At 50.6% G+C, this 23,560-nt stretch overlaps 1 protein-coding gene across 2 annotated transcripts in view; it reads left to right on the top strand.

Moving 5' to 3' along the window:
* Positions 1–23,560, top strand: part of ABCC1 (ATP binding cassette subfamily C member 1 (ABCC1 blood group)) — a gene marked incomplete at its 5' end in the record, with an annotated part of 143,173 nt that overhangs the window by 44,905 nt on the left and 74,708 nt on the right. For both annotated transcript variants that reach the window (XM_081089064.1, XM_081089065.1), the window contains 4 exons: positions 3,066–3,203; positions 4,353–4,478; positions 15,762–15,823; positions 17,616–17,747. In XM_081089064.1, the coding sequence (XP_080945190.1) occupies positions 3,066–3,203; positions 4,353–4,478; positions 15,762–15,823; positions 17,616–17,747 (458 nt within the window). The remainder of the gene's footprint in view (positions 1–3,065; positions 3,204–4,352; positions 4,479–15,761; positions 15,824–17,615; positions 17,748–23,560) is intronic.

Genomic DNA, 23,560 nt, shown 5'->3' with positions numbered 1-23,560 from the left:
GGCCAGGAGTTGAAGATAAAACCGACACAGTTCCTGTTGTCATGGAATGTACAGTCCAGCTGAGCAAACGGACATTCAACAAATGATTCCCCAAAAAGGCACACAATATTTACCTGTGTGCAGATGGCTGTGAGAGTGAAGTTAGGTGAACTGGTTTGGTTTGGAGGGTAGGAAGGAAGGGATGACGGAGCTGAGACCTGAAGGATGAGCAGGATGTTAAAAAGTTGAAGGGGCCATGGGCAGATGAACACCATTGGCGAGAATAGCACATGCAGAAGTCCCGGGGTCGGAGGGAGAAATGGAGAGTTGGCCTGTGTGGCCGGGGTGGAGAGATTGATGAGGAGAGGAGGGGAGCTGGGATGGCAGAGGCCTGAGCCTGTGGGACCCTGAGCTTCAGGATAAGTGGGTTTTGTTTTCCACTCCCAACACTGGGTTCTAAACTTTTTGTGCCACGGACCCCTTTCTCCTTTGCCAATCTACTCTCCTTCTCAGAATAATGTTCTTAAAAACAGGGGATTACAAAGGAAACCAATCACACCCATGTGCATATATGTGAAGCTTCTGTGCTGTACATTTATGTTTTTAGTTGGGGTTAATTGATAAACATATACTGTCTTGTCACTGCCACTTCCACAGAATAGACAGCAGCCCATCACCCCCAATGCTCTCGTGCTGCTCCTCTGCAGTCAGCCACGGCCTCGCCCCTTTCCCAGGAACCACTTACATGGTATCTGTCCCCGGCGCTTTGCCTCTTCTGGAATGTCACGTGAGTGGAGCCATGCAGGCTGGAGCAGTTTGAGACTGAAGTCATAGCAACAGCGGTTCAACCATGTTGAGTGTAGCCAAAGGTTTTTTTGTGTGTTTTTTTTTTTTAATTGCTGAGTGTATTGGATTGTATGGTTTCACCGTCCCTCCTCCCCCCCTCCGTTTTTTAAAAAAATCTATTTTTATTGATTTCAGAGAGGAAGGGAGAGGGAGAGAAAGAGAGAAACATCAATGATGAGAGAGAATCACGGATCAGCTGCCTCCTGCACACCCCCTACTGGGGATCGAGCCTGCAACCCCGGTATGTGCCCTGAATGGGAATCGAACCGTGACCTCTAGGTTCATAGGTCAATGCTCAACCACAGAGCCACACCAGCCAGGCCCCACCCATTTTTTATGCATTCGTCAGTTGTAGGGGATTTGGACTGGGAAACCAATTGTATTTAAATGCAGTTATCAAAAGATTTAAAATAATGTAAAAAAACCATGTTTCTTTATTAATGTATTTCACACCAAGATCTAGCAGCAGGGGTGATGCTCCTTTACTTCCAAATAGCAATAGTGGGGACCTCTTCAGCTGTATATTTTCAGATATGATGTCTATTTGTGACAGGCCCGGGTACTGCTGTTGTGGTTTATTGCCTCCACTTATTACTGGTGGTGCCGATGTGGGAAGACAAAGCTGTAATGGTTCCCCATCCAAGTTCATGGACTCCCAGGTTCTATCCACAGCCTGTCCTTGGAACCCAGGTTAAACCTCAGGTCTGAAAGATAGAGGTTTTCAGCAAGGATGTGATATGCCTGGCTTTGCATATTTATTTATTATTAGTTTTTTAAAATATGTTTTTATTGATTTCAGAGAGGAATGGAGAGGGAGAGCGAGAGATAGAAACATCAACGATGAGAGAGAAGTATTGATCGGCTGCCTCCTGCATGCCCCACACTGGCGATCGAGCTCGAAACCAAGGCATGTGCCTTGACCAGAATTGAATCTGGACCCTTCCATCCGCAGGCCCACACTCTATCCACTGAGCCAAACTGGCTAGGGCCTGGCTTTGCATATTTAAAAGCTGACTGTTTCCTCCAAGTGGAGAATGGGTTGTTGGGCAGGAAGCTGGGAGAGCAATGGGGATGAGAGCACTGGGATCACCTGGCCAGAGGGGATGGAGGCTAAGATCGGAGTGAGCAGCCGGTAAGCTGAGGACTGGCCTTAGTGGCAGGGCCAGTGCGTGTTCTGATGGATTAGACGTGGCGAGTGCAGGAGATGGGGCACTGAGGAGGACAGGCGGACAGTCCCGTTTCTGGTTCCAGCAGCTGGCTTATGAGGGGAGGTGCCTGGGTGACCTACAGCTCCTTAGGGTGGGTGACCGTGACTGGTCTTGGGGATCTGCCTCAAGGGGGTGACTCTGCCTTCTGGGAGAGAGCCGTGAGTTTCCTTTTTTCAAGGAAAAGCAGTTTTATTTAGTTTTTCTCCCCAATCATTAAGTCACATGTAAAATGGAAGCAGTAGCGCCAGGTATCAGGAATGAAGTAAAAATCCCAGTTCCCCATCACTGTGGTTCTAATGAAAATCCCTGAACGTGCGATGTGTGACTGAGGACAGATGAAGTAACCTCGTTTCCTCCAATGCAAACTGAGGCTCCGGCTCTCGGGGAGGCCGGGGGCAGCGAGTTAGCGCGTGTGAATGCTTCCTATGAGGCCAAGGTAGCAGGTGCTCCGTAAGGAACAGTCATCCCTGTCACCTAAAGCAGGAGTCCAACACAGGTCTTTCCGGTTCTCAATCGGGTGGGCCCGCTGCTTGCTGTTATTGGCACGCAGCCATGCCCATTCATTCATGTATCATCTAGGGCTGGTGTCGCACTGCAATAGCAATGTTGAGTAGTTCTGACAGAAACTATGGCTTTGTGAGCCCAAAATATTTACTATCTGGTCTCTTAAGAAAAGGTGCCCTTTTCTGTTCTATAGTGAACTTCCGCCTCCTAGTCCAGATCTAAACATGGCCTCATTAAATTCCACAGCCATCGAGGCAGGTGCTGTTATCACCTCTGCTTTGCAGATGAGGCCGTGGAGGCTCAGAGAGGTTTGGTAACTTGCTCAGGGTCACCCAGCAGGGTCAGAGCAGAGCTGGTTCTGGAGCCAAGCCCTCCCCCAGGCTGTTGTTGTACCACTAGGCTAAGGGCAGCCTCACTTGAGGCCTCGCGTCTGCCAGGCCCCTGGACTGTGGGGGACCTTGGGGACCACAGGGCTTTGGGGCCCTGGCCTTCTCCTGACGACTTCTGTTGTGTGCTTCTCTCCGCCAGCTGCTTGCTACCTTTTTAATTCAGCTCGAGAGAAGGAAGGGAATCCAGTCCTCAGGGATCATGCTCACATTCTGGCTTATAGCCCTACTATGTGCCCTTGTCATCTTGAGATCCAAAATCATGACCGCCTTAAAAGAGGTAAGTGTGGCCCTCACTGCATCTTCCTGGGTGGCCCTTGGGAGAGATGCCTGTTCCTTTTGGATGGTGTGGAAAGCCTGGGTGGCCATGGGAACCAGGAGATGGGCACCAATGGGCCCAGCTTCTTCCCTAGGGATTTCAATACCTCCCCCAGCCTTTGTTCTAGAACCTTCTTTCCTCACGACCCGACTTGTCTGTGTAGCTCCGAGTAGCCCATGTGGGTCCTCCAGGGGCAGGAGCCTCGGCTGATGCACACCACCCTGTGAGCCTGTGTTAGCAGCAAACAGATGTCTTCAGTCTGGAAGGGAGCTGAGCAGGGAGCGGTGTTTACAGAGTGGCTGCACCCTCAGGGGGCCCCCGATTGTCCCCAGGTTACCTTGGTGTCATCAGCCGCTAGTCTGGCTGAGAAGTGGTTCACGTTGGCTGCCATATGCCGCTCCTAGGATTCTGAAGAGTCTGCGCTTTCAGACTCTGTCCTGTTGTTCCCTGCCATCTCTGAGCTAATCAGGAACTGGCATCAGGCAAAGGAAGGGAAAGAAACGGGGCACTTATTGAGCACCTGCAGTGTACAGTACCCTGTCGTTAACAGTGATGGCAGCTGACATTTACTGAGTTTTTGTGTTGGCAAAGTGCCAGGCGGAGGGCGAAGTTCTTTCCATGAATAATCTTACTGACTTCTCACAGTTACTCTGCCAGGGTTTCTCAGCCTCAGCACTAGTTGACAGGTGGGCCAGAGACGTCTTTGTTGTGGGAGGCTGTCCCGAACTCTGTCGGATGTTAGGGGCATCCCTGGCTTCCTCTCACTGGGTGCCAGCTGCACCTCCCAAGTGTGACAAACAGAAATGTCTCCACACACTGCTGAGTGTGCCCTGGGAGGTCTGTTTATAGATGGGGAAACTGAGGCACAGGGAGGTTTAGGTAAGCTGACGAAGTCCCAGAGCCAGTGTGAGCAGAGATAGGATCTGAATGTGGGTCTGCTTCACTCCGGAGCCTGGGCCCCCTCCCACCACGGGGGCCGCCCTCCCCGGGTGGTACAGGCCACACTCTGATGGAACGGCCTCCCTGTGTTAACGTGCAGGGGAGGGGGTGTGGGGTGGGCAAGCTACTTCCAGAAAGTGATTTTCTCCCTCCTCCTTCCCTCACGTTTAGGATGCCAACGTCGATGTGTTTCGTGATGTCACTTTCTACATTTACTTCTCCCTCGTGCTGATTCAGCTCGTGCTGTCCTGTTTCTCAGACCGCTCGCCCCTGTTCTCAGAAACCATCAACGACCCTGTAAGTGCGATCACGACTGTGTTCGAGAAACATTGTACCAGTGGCTAATGTTGATTGGATACGTGTTCTGAGCCAGGATCACCCACCTGGGATCTCATTCCATCTTCCCCACATGCCTGGAGATGGGTTATATTGTCCTCCCACTTGACAGGGCAAAGCAGAGCCATGGGCTGGGTGGGAGAGCCTGAGGAGGGAATCTGGTTCCTAGAGTAAATTGCTGTGGCTTGCAGGCCTGTAGGTTTCCTCATTTGGTTGGCATAGTGATTTTAGGACATGTGAGCAAACATTTAAAAATCGGGAAGTTTCACATAAATCCTAAGTGTCCAAGCTTTCTACAAAAAATGAGAAGTTCAGGCAGCATCAGGGCCATTAGTGCACATGGCGGCAGTTGGCCAGAGCTGAGGGGGGTTAGTTTACCGCAGTCCCCACCACTCCCTATTGCATTGTACACTCTTCTTTCATCTAGGTACGTGCCTGGCCACTGAGGGATTTGAGTTTGAGAACCTTGGTCTGACCTGTCAGTTTGAGGGAAATCCTCTATGTGCAGAAAGAAATCTTTGGGCAGGTGGAGATGGCCACTCTTCCTGCTGGGGGAATACAGGAACACAGTAATTTGTCACCCTTGCCTCTCTTCTTTCTCCCTCCCCTCTTTCCCTCCTCCTCCTTGTCTTTCTTGCCCCCCCCCCCTCCTTTCCTTCCCTTTCTTCCTTCCACCGTTCCAGCCATTGCTGAGTGCCAGGCTCTGATCTGGGCACAGGGCTGTAGCAGCGAATAAAGCAGAGATCTTGTCCACGTGAGGCTTAGCTTGTCATGGATGGGGACCAACAGTAACCCAGGACCCACATGTCTGTCTGGTGGTGGTAAATGCTAAGTAGAAGAAAGCAGGGAAAGGAAATGGAGATGATGGTTGGGAGCCACGTGCAGTTTTTGGTGAGCGTTCACGGAATGTCTCCTCCAGGAAATCACACTGGAGCAGAGACCTAAAGAAACGAAGGAGCCAACCTAGCAAACGCTCGGAGAAAGAGCCTTCCAGGCAGAGTGGTGGCAAGTGCAAAGGCCCTGGGGCAGGAGCTGCTGTGGAATGTTGAGGGAACAGCAGGCGAGGCCAGCATGGCTGGAGCAGCAGAGGCAGGCAAGGGCTGAGGGTGGCATTTGAGAGGTAGGCCAGATGAGCTGTGTGGATTTTATTCTGAGAGGGACAGGAAGCCTTTGGGGCTTTTATCTGATGCTTTGTTCGTGGCTAGTCAGCTTTAACCGGAGAAATTGCAGCAGGAGCAGTTTTCAGCTGCTGTACTAGTGGTTCTGTTGGGTGGGGCCTAGACCTCACCAAAAGGCTGGGGCTGCCTTTGTCAGCGATGAAGGGACTTGTGGGGCAGCAACATGGGAGGAGGCTGAAACCTGTGTCCTGAAAGGCCCCATTCTTGGATTTTCCTGCTCAAGGAGGGACTGAGTTGGAGAAATTAACAGATTGTGTGTGTATGCAAATGTGTTTGTGTGCATGTATGTGTTCGTATATGTGTATGTATGTGTGTGTCCATGTTTATAGATGTGTGTATATTTGTGTTTTTATGTTCATGTTTTGTATGTAGATGTATGTTGGAGTGTTTGCGTGTATGCATGTGTTAGTATGTTCTTGTACATGTGTGTTTGCGTGTGTGCAAGGTTCACAAAGGCAGCAACCATGCCTGTAGCACCCATTGGATCCTGGCCCACGCCTGGCTCAAAGGAGGGCTCAGATGTCTGTGGCGATTGTGTCTGCTGGTCCTCAGAGTTTGTATGTGTGTGTGTGGATGTAAGGCAGTGCAGTGTCCCCATCTGGAAGCATTTATTAATTGTCAGGCTGCTCTGTGGAGCTGAGAGTCGCACCAAACGAGCCACACCCCCTAGGTGGCTGCAGACCTTGGGTTCCTCCGAGGGGACTGCGTCCAGGTTTTCCTGGGCGTGTGCAGGGAGGTGGCTCGCAGAACTGATGTCCTCCTCCCATTGTGTTCTGTGTTCGCAGGGGCCTGGGCCTGGGGCCTGACCTGCCGCCCTGGGCCCCCTTGCATGTTCAGTTTGAGGGAAATCCTATATGTGCAGAAAGAAATCTTTGGGCAGGTGGAGATGGCCACTCTTCCTGCTGGAGGCTGGGCTGCGGGGCGCCGGGACACCCCGACTCTTCTCCCCAGTCATTGTTTGTCTGTGTTAGGAATCGGAGTTCAGAGAAGTGGGCTGTTCGACCTAACTTATCCCTAAATCTGATGGCTGAGGCGGCCTTTGTTGGGCAGACCCTGGGCTGTCATCCCACCTGGGTCCCTTCGTCCCTTGCACAGACATTTTTTAGGCATGCGCTATATATGTGCTTAGTTCTGGGGCCACAGCAGTGTGTGAAATAGATGTGGTTCATGCCCTGCTGGTTACCTGTTATTCCATCACACCCAACCTGTCTTTAGTTTATTGTGTCTCACAGTCGTGGGTGTTGGCCGGGCTTGGCTTGGCGGGTCTTACTTGGGGACTCTCCAAGTTGGATGGTTGTAGGGGCTCGAGTTTGACTTCCTCTCTCACTTGTCTGGTGGTGAACTCGGCTCCTGGCTGGAGCCCCGGCCAGGCGTGGCTGTTCCATGTGGCCTCCCAAGCGGCCAGGGTCCTCACAGCGTGGTAGCCGCTGTGTTCCAGGAGAGGGAGCCAGGCAGAAGCTGCGTCACCTTTTATGATCCAGTCCCAGAGTCACACAGTGTCACGCCTGCCGTCCTATCTCTTTCTTTTAATTTATCTTTATCGTTGAAAGTATTACAGATGTCCCCCTCTCCTTCCCCCATTGACCCCTGCTCCCCACTCCCGTCCTCTCCCCAGGCCTTCACCCCTCTGTCCAATCACAGAAGTCTGCCTGGCAGCAAGGTGGGGGGACACAGACCCACCCCTAGACGGGGGCGTGGCCAGATCTCACTGTGCGACTGCGTGGGACGGCAGGTCCTCTCTGGCCATCTTGGGAAAGAGCACCTGCCGCCTGCCTCAGGAAGCTTCTGGCCTCTTGGGCAGACGGGAGACAAATGACCATGGAAACAATTGAGATGAAGGCGGAGAAGCAGGTCACGTGACTTTAGATTGGGAACTTTTCTTTTTGGGGCTCTCGCCCCTCCTTGCAGGACCTCAGTGTCCTCATCTTGAAAAGGGGTTGAGGCTCCACCTGGTACTCACCTCACCCTCCTCCCTGCCCCGGATGCGAGAAGGGGGGACACAGTTAGGTACCTTCTGTGCCTGTCTCCCTCAGAGCTGGTGCCAGCGGAGCCTGAAAGTGGGGAGAGGCCAACCCCTGCCTCTCTCCTGTGCTTCTAGCAGCAGTTCCTGTCGCCTGTCCTCAGAGAGGACAGTCAGCCAAGCCCTGAGGTTGGCCAGGGCCAGATGAGGCCTGGGTGGGAGCCGGCAGCACCTGGCTTCCCTGGCCGTCCTTGCTGAGTCACCCCGCCGGCCGGCCCCTTGCGTGACTCAGACGTCTATTCTGGCCCTGGTCTCCTGCCAGGGCTGCTCCTGTCCTCCAGGCGGCTGAGCATGGCTGACCAGGTTCCTGCCTGTCCCCGGCCTCTGTTCCCTTTATCTTGCTGGTTCCTTTTCTGAGGCTGCTGCTTAGGGTTGGGGGAGGGGGTTTCCATTTGCAGTTGGGGACTTCGTGGTCAGACGTGGTCATGTGGCAGGCCCTCACTTCTCAGCGTGGCATCCTCGGACCAGCAGCATTGGCATCCCAGGTGCTCGTTGGAAACGCAGCCTCTCATGCCTCCTGAGCCCGGCTGACTCAGCCTCATTTAGCAAGATCTCGGGGGCATGGTTGAGTGCACTGGTGCACCTCAGCTGAGAACCTCTCAGCTCATTTTACTATGCGCATTTCACACGTACAGTGGGGCTGAAAGACTCGCATGAGGAGAACTCATCTGCCCACCAACTGGAATCCACAGTTCACATTTTGCTACACTTGTTTCATCACATAGCTGTCCAGCCAGCCAGTCAACCCATTATTATCATTTTTTTTATATCTGAAACTTCCTTTGAAATACATTAGTACTCTTCGCCCAGACACTTCACCGTGCACGTCACTAGCTAGAGCTCACTATCTGTGTATAGCTTTTTCCCCTGAAAGTAAAATTTACATACAGTGACATTGCTGAGTCTTACTACCAGTCAGTGAGTTCTTGATAAATGAATAACTGAAGCCTCTCTTAAGGTATAGAGCATGACCTGGACTCCAGCAAGTTCCCTCCTGCCCCTCCACGGTTTGTCTCTACCACTCACATCCCAGAGGCAGCTGCTGAGTTCAGACTGTTTATAAGCGCATCGTAAACACCATTTTAAATTCCTTTCTCCGTTACACTTCTGGTCATTTAGTAATTCAGCATTGTGCCAGGGGCTGAGCTGGCTCTGAGGCCCTAGAGATGAGCAGACGTCGAGGAGAGGTGGAGGCGGGCAGCCGGCTAATAAGCCAGCAGCTGCAGGATGGACGGGGGCTCTGAGGCCAGCCAGCATCCAGGGGAGCGGACGCCTGAGTCAGAGAAAGGAGAGGCCTTGCCAGACCAGCGACATTGAAGGCTGCAGGGTGCACAGGAAAGCGCTCCCGGTGGAGGAGCCCGCATGTGCAAGGGACGGGCAACGTGCTGGAGCGTGGAAGCGAGCGGGAACTGCATGAGTTCTGCTTGGTCGGGTAGGACGGGCCCGGAAGCCGAGCGTTAAAGATCGGGGTGGAATAGTGTGTCACCATAAGGCCTTGGAATCCTGACCTGCTGGGGGATTTTTCAGTCGGGGAGTGACACACTGGTTGGGGGCGTTCAGAGGATCCCTCCCCCTGAAGACTTAGGAAGCCACTGTCGGAACCCAGGCAGGTAGGGCGGAGGGTTGACTGGACGGTAACCCTGCGTGCCCTAGAGCATCAAATCCAGGAAGAGACGGCTGAGGTCATGGGGAAAGGGCGTCGTGTATGCGGTGGGTGTTACGGAAGAAGAAACTGGCCCTGAGCAGGGAGGTGATTAGCACAGCTCTAAGCAAGAGAGGCAACAAAAATCAGCAGTGTTACAAGACATAGCAACACATCTCTTTTATTGTTGGACATTTCAATCGTCCCAACCAGTAATAATGATAGCAGCCCGGTGTGCTGTCTTTGTTTATTAGTTTATTGATCCTGGAAGCAACCCAATGAGGCGGAATTATGAATCTCCCCCTGTTTTTGTTTGTTGTTAATCCACGTCCTAGGGTAGTTTTCCTTTTTTTCTTTTTAAGAAAGTGTGGAAGGGAGAGGAGAGACAGAGAGAGGAACATCGATGTGAAAGAGACACAGCGATTGGTTGCCTCCCGCATGTGTCCTGACGAGGGCTGGGATTTGTGCCTACAACTAAGGCATATGCCCTTGACTGGAATTGAACCCGGACCCTTCAGTCCATGGGCCGACGCTCGATCCATTGAGCCAAGCCAGCTAGGGCTCCCCCTGTTTCATCGCTGGGGACATGGAGGACCAGAGTGGTGAAGTGTCTTGCCTCAGCCACGAGGCTGGATCCGGAGCCCTCCCTCTGGGTTCCAACACCTGAGCAGGCGTGGCATCACCTGGAGGGCTTGTTAAAACACAGATCTCTGGGCCCCACACCCAGAACTTCTGAGTCAGTAGATCTGGATGGGGCCCCAATAGTCAAATTTATTTTTTTAAATATGTTTTTATTGATTTTAGAGAGGAAGAGAGAGAAAACAATGAGAATCATCAATTGACTGTCTCCTGCACGCCCCCTACCGGGGATCGAGCCTGCAACCCGGGCATGTGCTCTGACTGGGAATCAACCACTGAGCCACACTGACTGGGCAGTATTTGCATTTCTAACAAAATCCCTGGCACTGTGGATGCTGGTGACGGGGCCACATTTCACAAACTCCTTCTCTCAGCTATCCTCCTGTCTTACTCGTCCCTTACTCCTGGGCATTTAGGAAATGCAGAGTGGGAGTCACCGGCAGATAAGCAAACTAAAGGCAGATCCTAAACCAGAAAAGATGTGTGGGGACCTGGGAAAGGTCCCCAAACTGCACTGTGTGAGAGGTAATGGATGTGAGTAATTCTCAAAGAACCAGTGCCTGGGGCTCTTGTATCAAATTGGTTTAATCCCCATGGTTTCTGGCCAAATCAGCCAGAGCCAGATGTTGATGCCAAAGAACGCAGCTCTGTTTGCATACATCAGGCTCTCTCCTCCTGCCTCTGCCAGGGCTTGTGTGAATTACTCTCGTTTCTAAATGAATGGGGCACCCATTCACAAGCCTCCGTCCTGGGTCAGGAGTCAGTCCATTTCAGTGTCAGAGGCCAGAAACCCCAAGCTGGCAGCTCTGCTTTTAATGAATTACACCGGAACATTCTGCTTGGTTTCAGTGGAATGGTCTGTTGTCTGCATCCTCATCCATGAGCCCCTTTCTTCTTCTTCTTTTTAAATTATGATCAGTTCTTGGCTGCTGAAGCACTCCAGTTGTCTGTTTTCAGAGAGGGACGTCCAGAAAGTGGTTCCCAGTCGATACAGATTTGCTTCTCTGTGCTGGTGATGGGGACCCTGTGTCAGACCACCGTGACTTGCGGTAATCTGAAAATCTGTGTTTGGATCCCTTGGAGGGAGGAGGGCTGGGGAGACGAATCTGCCAAAGCTCTCGGAGTGTACGCATTAGAAACTGGAATGTCCGTGGTAATAAGCCGGCCTCATGGAATTTGCAGGGCGAATTTTCTCACAGGAGTTGGGATTTTTAGGAGCTGGAGGGAGGATTAGTGTTTTCCCTCTGGGCCATCATTCTTACGGTCTCGTCTGTGCAAGGTTGTTCAGGCCACAGGCTGCTTTGTGTTTGACCCACAGCTGGAGTTGCCGGAGTTTGAAAGAAGGCCAGCCTTTGTGAGGGTCCTGTGGGTATGTGCCTAACACCCTTGCGTCTGTGCAAATTAGAAAAGGATGCCTCATCTCCCCTGGGTGGGCGACTCTGAGACAGGCCCTGCTTCTTTTAAGCTGATGGAGCTCCTCCCTGGCACAGGACCTGACGGTCTTGTCGAACTGGCACGGGGTGCATTTCAGCCCCCACCTGCCCCGTTGGCCAGGCCTCTCTGTGCAAGGTTTAACTTGAACACCTGTACGCTGATGCCAAGACTGAAGGAAGACTGGGTTTGGAGGCAGAAGGCTGTCATTGAGCTCTCGTTTCCCCTTTAATAATCATTGTGTCCTACGGTGTTATGAGGTCTGGTGTGAGCAGGGGTCAGCCGACATGTTCAGATAGTAACTATCGAGGCTTTGCAGACCACATGGTCTCTGTCAAAACTGCTAAACTCTGTCCTTGTAGCAGCCACGGACATTTGTACGTGAGTGGGAATCACCGTGTCCCAGTACAACTTCATCTCCAGCGGCCACCCATGGGCCTTCGTTCGCTGACGGGATATAAAACATCTGGTTCAGGGGTCCGTGTGTGACGGGCCTGCGGGAAATGGAAGGTGATGTTATTGTTTTCACTATTGTTACTTACACTAATACTACTGATACCATTTCTTGAGTTTTGCTCTGTGCCAGGTACTGTTCTAAGTACTTAACATGCTTTATCTCATTCAATCTCAGCACCACCAAGTACCGTGTCCAAGGTCCCGTGGCTACTGAGTGGCAGAGCTGGATTCGTACCCTCTAACTACCTAGCTCTGTGTTGCCTTACACATCAGCCACCCTGTTCTGCCACCCCTTCTCTCTCTGACGTCCTGTTTTTTTCCTTTGTTTCAGCTCTCATTGTTTACCCTATATAATAAAAGGGTAATATGCAAATTGACCGAACGGGGGAACCACCGGTAGCTATGATGCGCACTGATCACCAGGGGGCAGACGCTTGATGCCAGAAGCCGGGCTGACGGCTGGCTAGCACAGCCGTGGTGGCAGGAGCGTCTCCCACCTCTGCTGCAGTGCTAAGGATGTCCAACTGCCGGACGGCCCCCCAGGGCTCCTGGACTGCGAAAGGGCGCAGGCCAGGCTGAGGGATCCATGAATGTCGTGCACCGGGCCTCTAGTAGTTACATATTTACTTAGGTCTTGGTTTGCTTCCTGCCCATTTTCCCCTCAGTTGGGACTTTTTATGTGGTGTTCTCTCTTTCCTAGCTCTGTCCCCTCCCCTTAGCTGCCTCCTGGCATATAGGCAGGTCCTCCCTAAATATTTGCTCAAGAAATAAATGAGTCATTGTCAGTTCTGCCCCACCCCTTCTCTGCCAGCACTGCTTAACTTTTCACAATGGGTAGGAATTGGGCCACACTTGAGGTGCGTTGGTGATTCCCTAATCCACCCACTTCCGGAAAAAAACAGCCTACAGAGCAAATACCACCACCTCCTCCAGGAATAATATTGCTGCCTTAGGTTGGAAGAATTTAGCTTATAACAGAGTCCCATGAACCTCATTTGACTTGTTCTTCCTTGTAGTCCTGTGAGGTAGGCTGAGCAGTAGGACAAACTGCTCCCATTTCCCAGATGCAAAAACTGAGGCTTTGAGGTGAAAGGACTTGCCCTAGGTCATTCAGCTAGAAAATGGCAGGTCTGGGATTTTAACCTAGTTCTGTCTGGCTCCACAGTGGGAACTTACTCTGCTTCAGGTTGGTCTGGGATATAGGTCCGTGGCCAGCTGCATCCGACTGATTTCATTAAAAATATACTGGTGCCAGGACCCCACCCTTGGTCTGGTTTGGGACCCTGAGCAGCTGGGTGAATCTGTGGCTGCCAGGGCTGGGAACTTCCCCAGGCCTTGTGGCTCCAGAGTGGAGTCTGGTGGTTCTCAGCCCAGGATGTGTGTTTGAATCACTGGGGAAGTTTGTCTTGATGGAAATTTTCACATGTACAAAAGTGGATAGCATAGTAAAATGAACTGCCCTGGATTCTACCCTGCATCGCACATGTAAAGATTTCAGTATGTATCTCTGAAAGATAAGGAATTTAAAAAAATTGTTTTTAATCCTCACCCGAGAATATATTTTTAAAAATTTTTTATTAACTTTTAGAGAGAGAGAAACATTTAATGTGCGAAACACCCATGTGAGATAGAAATATTGATGTGAGAGAGAAACATTGATTGGCCACCTCCCACGTGCATCCTGACTGGGGATTGAGCCTACAACCGGGCATGTGCACTGGCGGGAATTGAACCAGTGACCGTTCAGTGCATGGGATGATACTCAACCAACTGAGCCACACTGGGCAGGGCAGGGATTTTAAATGTTTAATAACTTTTTATTTTGAAGTAATTTGACTCACAAAAACTTGCAAAAATTGTAGAGTTCCTGTGTACCCTTTACCCAACTTGCCCCAATGATAGTATCTAAAAGAATATGATTTTAAACACTACGACTATTATCTTTAATGTCATCAAATATTTCCATATTCTATTGTGGTTGCAACCTGGTGCACTTTCTTACATCATATCATTCTGTCACTTATGAGCTGGACTCTTTCTATGCAAAGACACTTCCCCTCATCTCTTTGGTCCCCCTCTGGTGTAGGTTAGCAAAGGCGGGGGAAATGCTTGTTTCCTACCTGTTTTCTGTGTTCAGAACGACTTGGTTCACTAGCATCTTTTATTGGTGACATCAAGAAGTGGTTTTGTGTGTGTGTTTTCCAGTGTCAGTATGAACTTGTGTATTTAAACATGGGATGTGTTTCAGTTCATTTCGTTTACTGTCCTTCTGGCAGCTCAGACTGTCCCTTTGTGGGCTAGTGGGAGCCACGCCTGATTGCTCCCGAGGCCTTTTAGCAATACTACTCAGCTTTAGTTTCCTTGGTGTTGGGTGTTACACGGCGTTATAGGCTTATCGTGTACATTTCCTGCCCAGCCACTTTGCCAGGGAGCCTGTGGGAGCAAAAAACAAAGACTCAGATGCCCTGGTTCCACCCCAAACCGGCTTAATCAGAATCTAGGGGGGGTGGGGGGCCCAGGTATGGTGTTTCTAAAAGTGCGCCCAGCCCCGATGGAAAACTGCTGGGTCCAGGGGGTCTCTCAGTGCCTCATCTTTGAAAAATGCTGGAACCTTGAGCACCATCCTCAGCCGAAGAGCTCATCGCTGCACGGTGACCCCTTCACTCAAGCTGGTAGTTCAGAATTTAGACCTGAATGTTTCAGCAGTGAAAGCCGGCCCGTGTGTGTCATCCCAGAGGCTCCATGCTGCTGTCCCTTCCCTTGTCTGCGTGTTGTTGAACTGGAGCTCATCTCTGTGCCTTTGGGATAGAGGTTCTTTGAGAGCCTGCTGAGAATCTGTCCATGTTCCCATAGCCTTTCGGATGAAGACCCAAATTCCGTGCGTGGCCTCCAGCGCAGACTGCCCACACCCTGTCTTAGTCCCTGGAGGGGTTATGCTGTCATATACCACCAGGCCTTTGCACATACTATTCTCACTGCGGAACCGCCTTGCCGCTCCCCTTTACTTCATTGTCCTGCACTCAATCTTCAGACCTCACCTTGCACATCTTCCTCAGGAGCCCTTTCCCTGACCTCCTTACGGGCTCAGGCCTCCGCCCCTGTCGGCTCTCTTAGTTATTGTGAGCCCAGGACAATACCAGTGATCCCACTGACATACCTTTAGGCTGTGATCCCCATCGCAGTTGCAGTTTTGTATTTGTCCACGGGATCATTTATTAATGTCTCTCTCTAGGGCCTGACTGGAGCTCACATCCTGTTTCTGCCACTTCCCACTGGGGACCCTGGGCCAGTCATTTCACCCCTGGGCCCCTCAGTTTCTCTATTATACAATGAGGCTGATGCGTTTACCTACTTCATTAGGAGGTTATGACGATTGATTGAGATAATTTGTGTAAAGAGCTCAGAATAGAGCTATAGCTAGTAGAGAATGCTAGCAGGTGATGTTGTTGTTATTCTCATTACTACTACCACCGTGGTGTATCAGAGGGCTTATGTCTGTTTGTTGAGATTTGTGTACTTGGTGCTAGGCACACAGTAGATGCTCAGAAAATACTTGTTGAATGAATGAACGAATGAAAGAACGCATGGAGTGAAGTGGGGACAGCAGTAGCACCACGCGCATTGGGTTGCTGTGGGGATACAAGATAAGGCACTGTCCCATCTTTGCACTTAGTGGACACTCAGAAATATTTGCTGGGTGAAACTGGGAGAGCTGCCATGGGTTTATTTAAGGCTCAGGAGGGGCATCCTTTCAGGGTGCAAATTAGTGGCGTGAGAGTGGCTGCTGGTCCTCTGGGAGGAAGAGTGGGCTTCCAAGTGCTATCATACATGAGACAGGGAATCATTCGTCCTCCCCACCCTGTGTTTCTCTCCTCTAGAATCCTTGCCCGGAATCTGGCGCGTCCTTCCTTTCCAGAATCACCTTCTGGTGGATCACGGGGTAAGGCCTGGCCCTCCTGCCCAGGGTGGGGGTAAGAGAGGATTTGGCGGGGGTGGGGGGGTGGGGGAGGGTGTATGGCATAGCTGTGCCCTGAGTGTTTCTGCCCTGGACATGGGTCTCAGAGACACTGACCTTGTCCCCACAGTCACTTGAACCCTTGTGGACGGCTTGGCCTGGGGCAGTTAGAAGCTGCATGCTCTTGTCTTAGCTTTGGGTTTGGGTATTTTTAACATTAGGAATAATTACTATTATTGCCATTGTTTCAAACCCTTCACAATCAGGAACATAATATACATGCAACATAGGAAATGTGGGTAAGAGAAACATGCATAGATTAACAACAGAAAGCACCAGAAGGCAACCATAGTCAACAGTCTGATAAGCCCTCTTCTGCTTTTTTTGGTGTGTGTGTTCGGGTTTTTTTTTTCCACATTCCTCCCTCTCCCCCACATTGTCAGCATCTTCCCGGGGATTTTTTAAACCTTTTATCCTCCCTGATCAGCATTGTTCCTTGTCTTTATAAAGTTTTTACAAAATTTGTTTTAAAAAATTAAATATTTTTCAGACCTAATTATTTTTCAAATTATTGTTAAAGAACACCATTGGGACAGTTAGTATAATTTAAAATTTTTAATACGTTTTTATTGATTTTTAGAGAGAGAGAGAGGAGGGGGGAGAGAGAGAGAAACATCAATGAGAGAGAAACATCACCAATCAGCTGCCTCCTGCATGCCCCCTACTGGGGATTGAGTCCGCAACCAGGCATGTGCCCTGACTGGGAATCGAACCTCTGACCTCTTGGTTCCTAGGTCGATGCTCAACCACTGAACCACACTAGCCGGGCAAGGGACAGTTAGTATAATTTAAATATGGACTGTGGGCTGTGCCATCCGTGCTGGTATTTCTGAGTTTGATGATTGTTCTCTGGTTATATAAGAACATGTCCTTTTTGTTAGGGGGACGGATGATATTTAGGGGTAAAGTGTTTAGAGTCTGCAACCTGCTTTGAGACGGTTCAGAAAAGAACGTGTTCGGACAGTGCGTTTATAGAGACAGAAATGATATAGCAAACTGGGGAACGAGGTGAAGGGCAGATAGGAATTCTGTGTACAATTCATGTGATTTTTCTGAAAGTTGGAAATTCTTTCAAAATAACTATTAGGTTTACTTTTTTTTTTTTTTTAATATATTTTATTGATTTTTTACAGAGAGGAAGGGAGAGAGATAGAGAGCTAGAAACATCGATGAGAGAGAAACATCGATCAGCTGCCTCCTGCACACCTCCCACTGGGGATGTGCCTGCAACCCAGGTACATGCCCTTGACCGGAATCGAACCTGGGACCCTTCAGTCCACAGGCCGACGCTCTATCCACCGAGCCAAACCGGTTTCGGCAGGTTTACTTTTTATTATGAAAGTGTTCACACATGTAAAAAGACTAGTTCAATAAACCTCACTAAAACTCACCACCCAGATTTAACAGTTCTTAATGCTTTGCCATCTTAGCCTTAACATTTTCTTAAGTACATTGGAGCCATCCTGGTATTTCCCTCCTAAATATTCTGTATGTATCTCTAAACAATGAGGCCATTTTTCCTGGGTGACCTGACAGAATTTAGCAATAATTATTCAATGTACCCACGTGGCCGTCCACATTCAGATTGTCCCCGTCGCTCAGCTGCCTTTGGTGCGGGGGGCTGCCGTGAGGTGGCGGTGGCCGGCGTGTGCAGCGAGGGCCATTCTCCTCCACTTCTCCTCCACTCTCATCGCCTCCTCCTTGTGTTCCTGCCCAGGTTGATAGTCCGGGGCTACCGGCAGCCCCTGGAGAGCGCTGACCTCTGGTCCCTGAATAAGGAGGACATGTCGGAACAAGTTGTGCCCGTTTTGGTCAAGAACTGGAAGAAGGAATGTGCCAAATCCAGAAAGTAAGTGCGAGTCCTCTTGCCACCGGAGCAGCCAGACCCACTCTGGGACCAGCGCTCACCCCTTCCTCCACCGGGAGGAGATGAAGCAGGAGAAGTGTTTGCAGGGTCTCCGGGCCGTGGGAGGGAGTTAGGGTCTGGCCCCACATGCGGGAGAAGGAAGAGGTTTCAGGTAGGGCAGTGGCCCCGGTGAGTTCTGCTCTATAACCACCCTGGGGCTGCCCTGGGGAAGGGGGATCACGGGGAGATCCTGGGGCCTCAGAGTTGCCTGAGTCCCTTTTTTGCTCGGGAGCCTTTGTTTCCTAGGCAGAGGGCTTTCTGAGAATTGAGCAAGAGAAACATCACCGATAAGTTGTCTGTCATTGGATAAGCCCTGTGAAGACCCTGGCAGGCACTGTTGTGAGGCCGTGTTCACTCATCTTGCTCGCCAGGCTGGGCGCTTGCATCCTCCCTGGGAGAACTGCTGAGAACTGGCTCATCGGGCTCGAAGGTGGGCCACCCGCAGGGTGCTGGCTCCATCGGCACCTTGGCCTTTAGGGGGTCTCAGCTTGGGAGTTCGCTGCCTCGGTCGGGACACTGGCGTGTAGGTCACTTGCTCTGTTCCCAGAGGCGTGAGCCAGATCTAGCATGTGTCACCCCTGTGGACGGATGGACAGATGGACGGACGGACGGATGTGGTGGGGGTGAGAGGAGAGTCCTGTTCTAGGAATTTCGGGGTGTGGCCTCTTGCAGTGAGGCCTCTTTAGTTAGCTGGAGACCAGTGTAGCCTGTGCTGGCTCGGCTGCTGGGTGTCCAGGGCCTTTTGGGGAGCAGGCAGTGGCAGCCGGGCAGGGGGTCTGGCTTGGCTTCGTGGCCTCTGGTCTCGACATCCCAGCCCCTCTCACTCCTCTCTTTAGTCTTGGGTGACTCCTCTCAAAAGTCAGGTCTGAGCTGCTTCCTCCCCTCTCCCCCACCCCGTCCCCACCTTTTAAAATGCAGTGCTTCATTGGTTTCTATCAAATGGTTTTGAGTTTAACAGAATGGAATGGAAATTTCTCTTGGACTCTTGTCCTCCTGTAGGTGAAGGCCATGGTGGACTGTGGTTCCTGCTGGCATGACTATAAAAACTTCAGTGACTCGGGAAAAGAGTTTGGCTGTTTTTAAAAAAGTTAACAATTATTGTACCACCAGCCATTCTCCTTCTAGGTGTATAACCCAAGATAACTGGAGACGTGTTCATAAAAGACTTGTAGAGCAGCTTTGTGTGCGAGGGCCAAAGCTGGAAGCCACCCAAACATCCACTGACAAGGGAACAGACATACAAAACATGGTGTAGCCATAAAAGAATGCATCTGAACAATACAAAGGGATTATCTCTTGATACACTTGACAACACGGAAATATCTCAAAATAATTATGCCGAGTGAATAGAGTCTGAGAAGAGTGCATACTGGGTGATTCCATTATATGTAATTGTAGAAAATGGAACCCATTGTAGAGTAGAAATGAGATCAGTGGTTGCCAGGATCGGGGAGAGGCAGAGAGGTGGATGGGGACCTTTGGGGATGATGGGTGTGTTCTTTATCTTTCCTTCCCTGGTGGATTCACAGGTGTATACATGTGTCAAAGCTCGTCACATTGTACACTTTAACTATGTGCAGTTGATTGTATATCAGTGACACCCCAATAAAGCTGTATGTTAAAAGGTAGTGTTTAAAGAAAGGGTGACCGTTTTACTTAATTGTCTCTGGTTCACAAAGGAATGCAAATAGCAAATAACAAATAAAAAGCAAAAGAAAACACAGCTCTCCCAAATATGCGTGTTAAGCAGTGGTTCTCAGCCCTTCAGACTCGTCGTCCCCTTGAAGACAAAGCTTTTGTCACAGCTCCTTTACTGGATTTGTCAAATGAGCTCAAAAAGAGTCTGGAGGCTTTGGCTAGAAATAAATGATAAAGGTTTATTTAAGGGTTTTAGGATCGGCAAACCAGGAGCACAGCTAGGCAAGACCCAAGAGTGTGTTACCGGGACCCCAATGTTTCTGAGTCCGTCGGCCTGCACACACTGATCCAAAGAAATGCATGAGCAGGAGTTCTCAGTATAGAAAGAAAAATAGTTTAATACTGAATTGGCCAGATGGGAAGCAAATGCTTGAGACCAGACTGCCGAAGGCCTGTAGGTTCAGATTATGGAGGACAGAATCACCAGACATCGCAGGTTAGGGGGTGTGGGGTCCTGCTGGGGGCTGGTCGCTCCAAGGGGAGGTAAGGATAACAGATCACTCCTTCAGGTCTTGAGGACAGTTCTGAAGTCTTCTGCAGAGTGCCTCGGTCTGGTCTGCCGGGAAAGACGCCAGGGGAGCTGAAACATAGCTGAGTCCAAGCAGGATGTTATCTTGAGCCTGCCAGAGGGTCGGGCCTTGTGATCATTAGTCAGGTCTGGGCTACTGTCTTCTGCTGTGTCAGGGGTTGCTGATTATGGGGGAGGGAGGCTAGGTCTCTGAGGGGTACAGAGAAGAAAGAGATAGGATTTCTAGTGCTAGGGTTTAAAACTAAATTTTATACAAGTCATAAGGACCCTCGGTTTCAAGAAGAAAGAAAAGCTAAGAGTCCTGATAGTAAACAGTACATTCTTGAGAAGTGTCAGTCCTGCCCTCTTAGCCTCTGGATTGGTCCGAGATGGGAATCCTCTAGAGCAGTGGTCGCCAACCTTTCGGACCTCACGGACCACCGGTTGGCGACCACTGCTGTATATGACGGCTGGTCTGGATCCTGGACGTCAGGTGGTCTGGATATGTGAACGTTCTTCCTTAGTCCTTCACGGGTGATGAGAGGGTTACCTGGAGGTCTGATGTATATCCAGGTATTGACACGGGGGGGTCAGACCGGACCTGGATTCAGCAGCCTCGGTTCTTGAGGTCTGGTTAGGAAAGAATTCAGAGTCAAGACTCAAACTGTCAGAGAACATTTATTTGGAAAATCATAGAAGTAGAAGAATTGAGTGTAGAAAACAAGTTATAGAGGTAAAGGAAGGGCCCGTGGAGCTTACACGTGAGGAAGGTAAAGGTGACACACCTCGGGGGAAGAGGAGGGAGCTGGGGAGGAGAAAGGCACAGGCATGCTCCTGGGTGCTCTCCTAAGGGTTTTGAGGGTGGAGATTTTAGGAGAGGTCCCGGGGATTTCCAGGTGTGTCCTTTCAGGGTCAGGGTCGCCACTGATTGATTACTTGGTGACAGGGCAGAGGGTCATTATTCAATGAAGCTGGCCCTGAGGTCGGCCAGGGCAGGGGTCATTATTCAGTGCAGCTGGTCCTGAGGTCAGCCAGGTCAGGGGTCATTATTTAATGCAGCTGGTCCTGAGGTCGGCCAGGTCAGGGGTCATTATTCAGTGCAGCTGGTCCTGAGGTCAGCCAGGGCAGGGTCATTATTCAGTGCAGCTAGTCCTGAGGTCAGCCAGGTCAGGGGTCATTATTTAATGCAGCTGGTCCTGAGGTCAGCCAGGTCAGGGGTCATTATTCAATGCAGCTGGTCCTGAGGTCAGCCAGGTCAGGGGTCATTATTCAGTGCAGCTGGTCCTGAGGTCAGCCAGGGCAGGGGTCATTATTCAGTGCAGCTGGCCCTGAGGTCGGCCAGGGCAGGGTCATTATTTAGTGCAGCTGGTCCTGAGGTCGGCCAGGTCAGGGGTCATTATTCAATGCAGCTGGTCCTGAGGTCAGCCAGGTCAGGGGTCATTATTCAGTGCAGCTGGCCCTGAGGTCAGCTGTGGCATAGCTTGTCTGCTTTTGCTTTTCTGGGCCTGCAGCTGAAATATAACTGAGGCCTCGGTGTTATCTCGAGGGAGGAAAGGTCAGGGGGTCCAAACCTCATGACACATGATGGCGATATGCTCCAATCGGTAAGGTCACCCGGGGCAAGGTCCCATCTTATAATTGTCCTTCGTTCGGCATCCGTGGCTTTCCACCCTGGTGACCTTCTGTACCCGGCCCATCGTCCTTGCTCTGCTCATGTCTAACTGCCTCAATGGATAAGTCCCCAGGATAGTTCAAACAGGAATGGAATTGTTTCCTCAGGCCTCAACTTCCTTGTTTTTAGGAATTTAGCTGTTCAACTCTCGTGACTCCATTTTATTTCTTCACTCTATTCCTCAGCTTTAAGGGAAAATATAGATAAAAACCAAGCCCCTCATATCCAGTTTTAAAAATCACCATAATGCCAATGCTCTCACTAGACCTTAAGGGAAAACTAAAAGATGAGGGACTTACAATAAACGACACATGTTTCAGTGTGCAAATGCTCAGGCGTGCAGTAGAATATAACCAAGGAGTCGCTGCTGGCTCCTAAGGGGAGACTTGTCTGCAACAGATCAGCTGACTGGTGTGTGGTTCTGGAGACCTGATCCACCCGCACCCTCACAGACCAGGAGTTTGCTAAGTGGTCACCAACGCTTGGCAAAGTTTCTAACCAAATAGTGTCTTTCCCTAATTTGCACAGTCATTGCATTCCTAAAAATAATAATAATAATAAAATTGAGGCATATTTAAACTTGCAAAAAAGAAAATGCACACTCTGTATGGATTTATGTCGGAAGATGGCATTGGATTCTAGACTTAGGTAGTTCTAGGCCTTCCACCTGCAGGGATGCCCGCCGGGCTCTTCGTTTGGGATTGTTCTGTGCCTCACAGAAGGTCGGTCTGGCTCAGTCAGTAGGACCATCAGAGAATGCAAATTTGCAAAACACAGGCTTCGAAGCCTGTGTTTTTTGAGGAAGGAAAAGCACATACACACACAAAAAAGATAACATAGAAAGAAAGAATATCTTGAATCATTTGCACTTGTGGCGTTTAAATCGTGCAAGGCTGTGCTTTCACAGGAGGGGCTCATTGAGAGGTGGTGGTGGTGGTGGTGGTGGAGGAAACGTGCCTCAAGTTGGTAAGATCCTTTCTCCGTGATCGCAGATCAAGTCTGCCCTTCTGTGTTACATTGGGTATTATGGGTCCAAGATCACGCTCAGAGTATATCCAGAAATGTGGAATTTTAACCAGGCTAAGACCATTTTAAGTGTGAGATTTCACCTTTGCCAAAAGATGGAAGACCTTATTTAACCAACGACAGATGAAGCCATCCATAGCTCCTCAATGCTGCTTGGTGGGTCCAAGGCCCTTCTGCCTGCTCTCCCACCCGCCCTGGCTATCTTGAGTCTCTGTGCTTCCTGGAAGAGGTGTCCCAGCTCTTTTCAAAACCCTTAGTCCCAGGCCTTGATCACCCTGTTCCCTGTGCCTGGAGCCCCCTTCGCCTCCCCAGCTGGGCCTGTTCCTTTAGCCTGCAGGTGCTGCTCCCACAGGCTGTGAAGACCCATTTCCCTCACGAGCTACTTGATGGTCGGGCCCTCCCAACGTTTGGCCCGGGGGGGGTTGTATTCAGTCCATTCATAGATGAGTGACGTGGAAATCCTGTCCAGTCTGCAAGTCCCTTTTTCTTCCCAGTTTCCAGCTCCCTCACCTGTTTCTGTTCCCCTATTCCAGGCAGTTTTCTCCCGATTCAGACCTTCCCCTTTAACTTTCCATTCTCCTCCTGCTCAATTCCTCCTTCCCTGAGTACCTTCCTCACAGGACCCTTGTCACTGTGCATTATTTTTTCCTGACCAGGCCTTATCTGACCCTTTCCACTGTTCTTGACCTCTTCCCCCAGGCCTGAGCCGTCCTCCTTTCTGCCTGCGCAAAACCTCCTCCTATTCCTTTGGCAGCCCGTCTCCCAGCCACAGAAAACAGCCCTGGGTTAGCCAGGCCACACAGGCGCAGGGCCAGGATCCAGCTTGGGAAGTGGTGCAGAGAATGAATGGGG

The sequence above is a fragment of the Myotis nattereri genome, assembly GCF_964212035.1.
Source record: "Myotis nattereri genome assembly, chromosome: 4".
In the NCBI taxonomy this organism is placed as follows: Eukaryota; Metazoa; Chordata; class Mammalia; order Chiroptera; family Vespertilionidae; genus Myotis; species Myotis nattereri.
The sequence above is the reverse complement of the archived record's forward strand: the minus strand, read 5'-3'. Positions and strand labels throughout refer to the sequence as shown.